This window comes from Arabidopsis thaliana, chromosome 3, assembly GCF_000001735.4.
Source record: "Arabidopsis thaliana chromosome 3, partial sequence".
NCBI lineage: Eukaryota > Viridiplantae > Streptophyta > Magnoliopsida > Brassicales > Brassicaceae > Arabidopsis > Arabidopsis thaliana.
Window position 1 is genome coordinate 12,140,294 of NC_003074.8, and position 10,919 is coordinate 12,151,212.

At 31.2% G+C, this 10,919-nt stretch overlaps 1 protein-coding gene and 1 pseudogene across 2 annotated transcripts; one reads left to right on the forward strand and one right to left on the reverse strand.

Moving 5' to 3' along the window:
* Positions 1-4,498: 4,498 nt before the first annotated feature.
* On the reverse strand, positions 4,499-6,209 carry AT3G30540 (Glycosyl hydrolase superfamily protein; the record flags this gene model as incomplete). Its single annotated transcript, NM_113955.2, has 4 exons — positions 5,951-6,209; positions 5,590-5,765; positions 5,124-5,458; positions 4,499-4,745 (listed from the first exon to the last, which is right to left on the reverse strand). Exons 1-4 carry the CDS (start codon positions 6,180-6,182, stop codon positions 4,499-4,501), a joined length of 990 nt encoding a protein of 329 aa, NP_189675.2. The 5' UTR covers positions 6,183-6,209.
* Positions 6,210-7,513: 1,304 nt separating this feature from the next.
* On the forward strand, positions 7,514-9,982 carry AT3G30550 (annotated as a pseudogene; the record flags this gene model as incomplete). Its single annotated transcript has 11 exons — positions 7,514-7,666; positions 7,769-7,889; positions 7,913-8,032; positions 8,263-8,359; positions 8,452-8,576; positions 8,648-8,732; positions 8,809-8,938; positions 9,034-9,227; positions 9,313-9,436; positions 9,515-9,724; positions 9,812-9,982.
* Between the last annotated feature and the right edge of the window lie 937 nt (positions 9,983-10,919).

Below are 10,919 nucleotides of genomic sequence, written 5' to 3' on the forward strand. Positions count from 1 at the left end.
AATTTCCAACTACAAACCAACACATACATACACTTATATGTTAACGTAAATATGTATGGTGACATCACTTATAAATGTTATCATCTTTTGTGGTTTGTGGATTCATGATGATTTCATATTTGAAACTTTCTAAATCTGATTATTTTAGGCAAAGACCAATGACAACCTTATCTGTAACTGTTAGTCTCTAGACCCACCAAGAACAGTATCTAATCTATGGTTGTGCATTAACTTTATGAAAAGATTTTTGTCGTTCAGATCTTTATTTTCTGGCTAATTATAATCAAATTGTGACGATCCCATATATTCTGGATGAGACAACATAACTTAAAATATCAGAAATATTTTATGAAAATCATTTTTTTAGAAAAAGCTAAAACGTTAACATGGAAATTAGTTACGAGTACCAAATATTTAAATGCTGGTACCATTGTGTCTTTGAATGTTCTCTAATAAATAGGTACAAAACTGTTTCTCTTTTTAAACTCGGATTAGTAGTGTAGTGGCCCAATTCTATGTAGATCGGGAGAAGTCCATTCCGTAACATTTCGATGCGTTTCTACCGAAACTAACCGGATTAGCCGATATGATATATTAAAAAAAAAATTCTATAATAGACAAGTATAAAACTGTTTCTTTTTTTAGATTGGTCAAGAACTCGAAGTGATTTTTGTATATTAAAAAGTAAACCTAAACCTATCATCCCCTCTCCATGCTCTGATGCTCATGATCTTTCGTTGACACAGACATATAGACAAAGAAACAATCTTACGTACGAGATCCTCTTTCGAAATGTGGTCAACAAAAGAAACGAACTTTCTTTTTTCTTTCTTTTTTTTTTCGTGCCATGAGATTCCTTACCAAAAACTTACTACCCAAGAAACCTTTCCAATCGCATAATTTGTGTCTAAAATTCTTTTAAATAATATAATCAATCTCCCACTTCTTTTTCTTTGTGGGATCGAGTACGAAGAACGTAATGTAAGTGGAAGACTAAAAGTGACAACAAAGAAAGATATATATCTAAACATCTTTAAGTTCTTCTTTTTCTTTGTTGTCATTCATGAAGACGTATATATCTTACGTTCTTGTTCAATGTAACAAAATTGTAACCAATCTTTGGTAATGCCAAAATTGTTAAACCAAGTAGATCCGAGGCCAAGAACACAGACATTTCGAAGACCAAGTAGCTAGAGAGGAACAACTTTTTGAAAAGGAATTCATGTAACAAAATAAAGAAAATACACGTAGAGCTTAGTCTCAACACTCACGACAACACAGTCGTCGCTTACTGAATCTGAGCACAAAACATTACACTTTAGTTTATCTTTTATTTTTTGGGGAGGTAAGTCACTATAATAGAATCTGTGGTCCTAGAAAATATTTAAGAATCTTTGGTTCTTTTTCATCTTCCAACAACAGTGGAGTTTCTTTTGCGCTTTTAGTTTGTTTTTTTCTTTCACTTTGCGTATTATATCAAGAATCATCTCAATCTTTTGTCTGTATCTTTCTATAAATGTGTGTGTACGAAGTACGAGTGTATCTGAGACCAGAGGATAGTTTTTCTCCTTTCTTTCTTTTTCGTTTCGTACGACAATTGGTTTTTCTTTCTTCGGAAAGTGTTTATTATTAAAAAATAAAGTTTTTCTTTTTTGTTTATCCTTTATAACATGTGAATGTTAGATAATATGCAGAAGAATTAGCCATCTCCTTTTTTTAGATATATGCTTGATGCTTCTAATCCTATCTTTAACAATAAAAACATTAGTCAATGCGAATAATAATATTTTTTAGATATATATATGCTTCATGCCTCTTTTTGAAGCCATTAGCGTCAAATGGTTTCCCATTGAGAATAATTTGGACGCCTTTTCTACTCACGAAGCCATCACTCGACACAGCTTTTACTCCTACATCGCTAGAGTTTTGTGCAATTAGAATCGCTAAAAGCACAAAAAAACACAAACACTTCATATCTTTTTCTATTTTCTTTTTGTTTTTGTTCTCTTATCGTTTTCATTTCAACGAGTATATATATAGAAGGCATAAAACCACCCCCAACGTTTGGCTCTATGAAAGTCCCTTAAAAACCAGAAAATAATATATTTTAATCTTATAATTATATTCTAACTTCTTTTTAATATAGACTGACTACTAATAAAAGTACACGTGTTTATTTTTTCGTGAGACTGTCCCTTAGATAAGAGATTTTAGAGTTTCTCTCCTAAAACTTTTACCTTTTAGTTATTTTTCTTTTTTTTATTATCAGGGACTATGTTAAGGGACCACCGTTGGTGGTGCTCTAAGTGTTTTCTTACAATTGCAATGCATGAACATTCTAAGTCGTGGATTTTCGTAATTATATGCGTGACATCCATAATATATAAGAAAACAATAAACAATAATTTTTACATATAGTTATTAAAATATAACAATTATTATTACAACACATAAAAGACCAATTAGAATTTATTTTTGAGAGAATATCACCTTTTATGGTCTAGTTATTTTGTAATCTTTATTTGAAAACCGTTCATTGACTAACTTTCATTGTGGTCAACATGTTGATTATCTTTCTAATCAATACTGGCTAACCATTTTTATTCTTCTACTGACCTTCTTTGGTTATTTCCCCTTGACATAAGTCAGCAAACTTTATGATTTGTTTCCCTCGATACCACTCTAATTTCAAAATTCAGTGGTAGCTCATTCCAATTATGCTCATTTTAGTGTAATTTTTTAGAAAATATATAAAAAGTGATTATAGTATTCAATTTGACTTTTAAATTAAAATATCTTACCAATTTTGATGTTCCACTTCTTATATTCTATAGAGTATAAGAAAACCCATATCCTTTGCCAAAAACAAGAAAGAAAACCCTTATTTCGTTCAGCATTTCAAATTTCCATTTAATTCTCAATTTTAATCGTTTGAATTTTCTTCTAAAGAAAAGATACATGTCATTTTGTCAAAATTTATTTGCTATCTATTAAAGTTTGAATTTCTTCTAAATTGAACAAAAACAAGAAAATATATTCTAAAATGAAATTCGGGGAAATATTCAAAAACATTGTTTCAACAATTAATATTAATTTATCGTATTATTAGGTGCCGTATATTATATTACATTCTAGTATATTATAGTTTAACTATTTAAATTTTAAAAATGCTAAACAGAAATTACATGTTTAACACAAACACAAATGTTAAATATAAACACAGAAAATATAAGGTTTTGTTTAAACGCTAAATGCAGAGTCTATAGAAAACATACATACAAAACCATTGAAGCCAACACAAAGAAAATCGATAACTCAAACACAGATACAAAGCTAAATGCCAATGTTGAAAAAAAAAAAAAAAAAACGCATAATGTTAATTATCTTGAACGCAAACACATTCAAATTAAATGTAAAAATGCAAAAGCAAACAATTAACGCTAATGCATACAGCATACCCAAAAAAAAAAAGAAAATGCCAAACTATATCAACGTTAGACAATAGCTCTAAATATACTCCTTCCGTCCCACAAAAGTAAATTTTTTAGGAAAACATTTTGTCCCACAAAGATTGAAGTTTTATATTTCCAATGTAAATTTTAAAACTGTTTACCCGTTTTACCCTTATTAAATAATTAGATAAATGATTATAATTATTTTTAAATATTATTAAGAAGTTAAAATTGTTATTATACACTATTTTTTAAAGAATGTGAAATTTCTAAAAAATCTATCTTCATGGGACGGATGGAGTCTATGTTAAGAGTTAAGACATCAGTTTCAATATTTCTAAACCCAAACAAAAAACCTAAATGCAAACGCAAAACCTATAATATTTCTTCTTCTCTTTTTCAATCAAAATCCACAAAAGCAAAACAAACAAAAAAGCACAAATAGGCTCAAGAAAAACTAATTTGGAAGTGGTTAGAATTTTAAGATTGTTTATACGCTTTTTATTTTTTTTATGAACTGGATTGTTTATACGTCAACAATAACAAAAATGAAATATGAGTTTTCCGTTTATAAAACTTCTAAACGTGAAGCTATTATCTGGTCCCCTCGATATGATTTTTGTAGGCAAGCCACTACGAGAACTTTACTTATCATAATGAGGCCCAATAAGCAGAGGCCCACTGAAGACCTATATTACTGCTGACTTGTTAGATAGCCTATGAGCAGAGTTGAGATCAAGAGACATCCAAATATAGTTTTGGAATGTATAAAAAGTTGGATATCATTTCAGTATATAACAGAATTTTATTTTATTTTTACCATTGCTTACATATTGTTTTTGTTTCAAATTATAAATGCTATAAAGTATTACAGAAGAAAGACCTTATTTAAATGTTAGTTTTTGATTTTGCTGACTTAACTTTACTTTCCCTTGGTCCCACCAAGCAAACCCATCTTTCGTCTCTGCTCACTTATAATATTAACCGTCGACGATTTGTCACTAAGTATAATGGAGGAGGGACCTGCAAAGTTGCTCACGCCTTCGCTAATAACCTCCCAAAACAATGCTCCCGCGGCCGAGCCGCCTTTTTGCGTAGATATCGTAAATGATGTCATATGTTGTGGTGAACACGTCGTCTCTATTAGCCAGAGTGTAGCGTGGTGTGTCTGATCCTAACCCGAATTCTGCTAGAATTACAGGTTTTTTAAGATTGTTTTGCGCATCTTCGATGTGGCCTTCAAGCCATCTTTTTATGAAGGCCAATCGAGAGTTCTGATCCAACCTTTGAAACCTGCGCAAAACCAAAAAGAAAAAGCTCAATGGTAGTCGATTTGTAAACCCTAATAACATATTTTTTATATATAGAATCGATGTTATTGTTTATAGCTCTGACGTATATACGTTTAGGATAAATGAATATATGTAGTTTTACATACTGATATGGATATAAAACAAAATTTTCAATTGCTACTTTTGCAAAGAAAAACTAGCTCGGAAGATAAATCCCAAATGATAGCATGGGTGGATTAAAGCAAAATAATTTTTTTCCTAGGTTGATGTGTTAAACAAGGAACAAAAAAAGAGAGCATGAATACTATTTCTGAAAGATTGTTTTGTCTAAATGGATGTACAGTATAAAACTTAGTGTGAATATGTCAGTTGATCATACCATAAGTCACTTCCACAGTGCATCGATGCGAAATCAATGGCATCGATATTGTGATTAGCTATGAAATCAGCTCCAACTGTGTTGGCTGAAACTGGATTTAGTGAATTCTTTCTTTCAGGAGATGAGTCACCATAGAAACCTTCATGACCAGTAGAGAGGAGATGGTTTGGATCAACTGATTTTACAAAAAGAGCCATTTCATTAATCCAAGCCATAAGGGTTTTTCCACTTCTATCCACACCGCATCGTGGCTCGTTCATAAGCTGCCAAGCCATACTGGCTGGTTCATCTTTGTATGCAACTTTAGTAAATGTATTCACTCTGTTCAACATAGTCTACAAATAGAGATAAAGATATCATGGGATATATAAAGGGATAAATTATGGTGTAAAATTTATTTTTGTTACGAATCTTGAGAGATTAAAGAAGATATATATAGATTTTGGTTAATTTGTATCTTTTTTACCTTGACGTGGTTCTTGTAGAACTCTTTAATAACTGGGTTTCTGTAGAAATCGTCATTGGAAGATACCATTTCGCCTTTACTTCTAGCCCAATCCACGTATTGTTTTTTCCCTCCGTAGTCATCCCAATTATTGACAAGGGGGATTATCAATTTTATACCGACTCTTTTTGCTTCGGCTATCCCAAAATCCAAACCCTTGAAAAAAAGAAGACAAACTAATTAACAAAAAGTAACATATATTTAGGTTGAAAAGGCTTCACACTTACCTGAAACGTTTGTTCATCGTAGGAACCAGGGGCTGTTTGGAGAGCGCGGTATATGGCGCCATTGCGGAACCCCTAGGTGCGGGCGATCGTCAAACCGAGACTAGTTGCGTTTTGAAACACATTAGTGATCTTAAATCTTGTGGCTGGATCGGTAGCTTCGTACGCGAGCCAGTAGGCATTGAAGCCATTAGCGTAAAATGGTTTCCCATTGAGAATAAATTGGACGCCATTCCTGCTCACGAACCCATCACTTGGCGCAGCTTCTACTCCTACATAGCTTTGTGCGATCACAATCGCTAAAAGCACGATAAAACACAAACACTTCATATTCTTTTCGACTTTCTTTTTGTTTTTGTGCTCCTATCGTTTTCTAACGAGTATATATATAAAGGGCATACATGCTTTCTTACAATTGCAATGCATGCATGAACATTCACTAATTCGTGGATTTTCATAATTACACGCGTGACATCCATAGTAAATAAGAAATCATCAATACATTCTTCTTCTTCTTATTACTATGATTTATTACCTACAATAAGAACATCCTAGAATATATATCTTAGATAATATCACCATATTATTAATTTAATAATAATCTACTCTATTATTTGAGACGTACGTTAAGTGATTCTCGGTTAAAATTTTTTTTTTACCTTTAAATCATATGTTTAAATGGTTAATGTCATGAAAAAGTTTACCTTTTACTGAGAATAACTTAAGTTACGTTATAATCTTGGCCGTTCGCTTGAATTGTTTTGACCGTCCGATCTCGAGCCTTCACTTAAAAAACACGCGGATCCTTATGACTCGGGTTTACAATTATTGGGTCATACGTTATAATCTTGGCCATTCGATTGAAGTGTTTGTGTCCGTTCGATCTCTCGCCTTCACTAAAAAAACACGCGGATCCTTATGACCCGGGTTTACAATTTTTAGGTCATACGTTATAATCTTAGCCATTCGATTGAAGTGTTTGTGTCCGTTCGATCTCTCGCCTTCACTTGAAGAACACGCGAATCCTTTTGACCCGGGTTTACAACTTTTGGGTTATACGTTATAATCTTGGCCATTCAATTGAATTGTTTTTATCCGTTCGATTTCGCGGCTTCGCTTAAAAAAACACGCGCTTCTTTTTTTCCTTTTTAAAAAATATGGAATTCTCCTTTTAATCCTGGTCGTTGAATAGATTTATTTCAAGCCGTCTGATTTTGTAGTTACATGCATATTTAAAAATATGAGATTCTCCATAATTATAGCAGATATAATATTTTGTTTGGATCTTCTTTTGGAATTATCTTACATTTTCTCCATAATTATAGCACATCTAATATTTCTTTGTGATCTTCTTTTGGAATTATTTTACATTTCTCCATAATTCTAACACATCTAATATTTCGTTTCGATTCTCTTTTGCACCTATCTTACATTTTTTTTTAAATATTCCCTATATTCATACATACTTTTACGGAAATGAAAAATATTTTTCTATAATCATCAGATTCTTGATATCGAATAAACTTGAACTCCAAGGATAATATCTTTTGCGCATCTTTTTTTGACCTAACCACTCATTCTTATAAATATCGGACGCCCCATTTCAATCTACTCACTCAGCTTACACTCACACAGTTTCATTTCCAAATTCATTTTTAAAAATGATGCTCGCCAATCCTCTTCAATTCACTCCCTTGAAATCGCTAAAACCTTACAAGAACGCTTGGCGTATTCAGGTTAAATTGCTTCATGTTTGGAGGCAATATTCTGTAAAGGCTGGTGAATCCATCGAAATAATTTTGGTTGATGAAGCTGTACGTATTATAGTTTCAACTTTATGTTTTCGTAAATCTTATAGTGTGTTCAAGCATCATTTTTCTTTACTAATTATTATTTAAATTATTTTTGTCATATAGGGTGATAAGATGTATGCTTCTGTGAGAAGAGAGCAGATCAAGAAGTTTGAAAGGTGCTTAACCGAGGGTGTTTGGAAGATCATTACGACAATCACTCTAAATCCTACAAGTGGCCAGTATCGTATTTCTGACTTGAAATACAAGATTGGTTTTGTTTTCAAACCACGGTCTCTCCATGTGATAACGTTTCTGATGCTTTGTTCCTCTCACTTGCTAAGTTTGATGTGATCCTCTCTAGATCCGCTAACTCAAATATCTTGCACAGTTAGATTCAAGTTTTTATATTAGTTTAGAACATACATGCATTATTTCTTATGTAGAAATTATATTCATATATTTATTGTATTTGTCTATACAGATATTATTGGTCAGGTTGTCGATCGGTCTGAAATCCAAAATCTTAACGCTAGCAACAAGCCCACCAAAAAAATCGATTTTGCATTATTTCTTATGTAGAAATTATATTTATATATTTATTGTATTTGTCTATACAGATATTATTGGTCAGGTTGTCAATCGGTCTGAAATCCAAAATCTTAACGCTAGCAACAAGCCCACCAAAAAAATCGATTTTCATTTGAGAGATCAGCAGTACAAACAATCTATATTCATATTCATTCTTATTTAAAGTTTGTTGTTTTTTTTTTACTTTTTATTAATAAATTTCTTCTTTCCATTTTTAGTGACACTCGCTTGGCATGTACACTTTGGGGGAAGTATGCTGAGATTGTTGACCAAGCTTGCCAGGAGTCTACTGATGGTATTGTTGTTTGCTTAATCCGATTTGCGAAGATCAATCTCTACAATGGTAATTATGTTGATATGTGTTACTACATATCTATACTATTTTAAAAACACGACCTTTTATTTTTAAAACAGATACTAGGAGTGTTTCCAATTCTTTTGATGTTTCACAAGTCTTCGTCGATCACACGTTGGCTGAGTTGGGTCTTTTTAAGCAAAGGTAATTGTATTTATTTGTCACTAAATATATTTGTTTCTACATAATATTAACCAAAGTATATTTTCTTGATATATAGCATACCAACTGATGGGTTAACTTTGGGAAGTTCTGGATCTTTTCACAAGAGGCTCTATGCACCAAGAACTGGGGATGACGATGGTGATTATCCAAGGCAAACAATCAAGGAAGTCCTCACATTTTCTGATGTACTATTCATTAATTTATTTATCCTACTAACATTTTTATTACATTTTTATATTTTTAGCTTAGTTTGTGAATTCCTCTTTAAATTCATTTGAAGGTCGGTAAGTGCAAAACAGTTTGCACTGTTTCGGCAATTGATACGGATTGGCCGTGGTACTATTTTTGTTGTCGTGCTCACAACAAGAAGGTTGTCAAAGAAGAAGCTATCAAATTTGAAGATGTCAAACTTCCTCAAAAGCCAAGATTTTGGTGTGAAATATGCAATGGTTTTGCAAAATCTGTTGTTCCCAAGTTAGTCTTTATGAAATCTTTATATTGAATGTATTATGATTTATAATTTGGTATTTTTAATCTTATAATCCTATTTAACTTTAAGGTTTTGGCTACATCTCCATATTATGGACCAAACCGGTGAAGCTAAATGCATGTTATTCGATAGTCATGCAAAGGAAATTCTTGGCATTACTGCCCATGATTTGCTTGCTGGGTCATTTGATGAGGTATATTGTCTTTTTTAAAAACAAACTCTTTCATTAAAATGACAACGTTCATGTTATAATAATCTGTATTTTTTGTAGATCGAAGACCCAACTGTTTTGCCTGATGTGATCAATTGTTTGAAAGGGAAGACTTTTCAGTTTCTATTGTGTGTTCAAAGGGAAAACATATTTGGTGGATATGATTCATTCACTGTTGCCCGAGTCTACACCGATAACATTGCTGATGAAATCGTTCAAGAGGACTATGATGCATACGTTGATCCATCATCCTTAATTTCGATCGAACAGGTTTGTCAAATAACATTAAACAATTCCAATCATTAATATTTATTGTTTAGAGTTGTCTTATTAAAATGTTTTTGTATTTTCATATAGGATTCCCTTATGCTCACTAATGGTGTTGACCTTTCTGATGTGGATTTGTCGTCAACCTTTACTCCATCATCAAAACGAAAAGAAGATGATGTTGATGGAAATGATCACGCTTCTACAAGTAGGAAGAAGTTTTCTAAGATGACCATGTATGAGGAAGGCTCCGACGAATGATGCTCAATGACTACTTAATGTTTTTGCTTAAAGTTATGCATGTTGTTTTATTTTTTTAAGATCTAAACTATTTTTATTTTATTTTATATTTTTCCTTGGGAATTAATAAAGTTATTTCAATTATATGTCGTTTTGTTAACAATTTTATTACTTAAGTTATACTCTCTTTGTTCTACTAAATTTTATTTGTTATATGTTCACAAATTAAGAAAACAAATTTAATGAAATATTTTTATTTCGCTATTTAAGTATAATATTATTAATATTTCTCTCTTCTTTTTGTTATTTAACAATTAAAATAGTAATGATTTTAATGTAGAACATCAATTTTTGGAAATATTAAAAAACTCAAAACATCAACTTTCCAGAAAACAATATTGTTTTCTTATTACGAATCTAAAGATTTTATATTATACTGTTAGTCATACTAACCACAAACAATTTTACTAATTTTGTATTAATTATTAAATAAAATCATAATTAGCAAAGATTTTGTACACTAAATAATCAGTCTAACTAAACATACCTATTCCTATTTTTTCATAGATTCTTATTATAATAATGATAAATTTTTTTTAACATGCTAAGAAATAAGTGGCATAATTATTGTTAAAACCTATAAGATCTTGGATTGGTTGTAGACGATTTCTTTCCTTTTTACACATCAATTATTTCAACGAGGAGATAATTGATCAATCATCCTTTAATTTGTGTTCCAATTTGCACAAAAATATAGTAGAAAAAATAAATTTGAATATACATTCCGTATATTGTGCCAAAATATATTTAGATTATTGATATTTTGGTTAACAATATATTTTCATATATATTGTTTCCTATTTTTTAGCATGGCTATGTTTATCATCTTATTTTGTTTCTCATACATTTAGCTTTATACTGAAAACAAATAAACAATTTTTGTTATTTTTTCATCGAT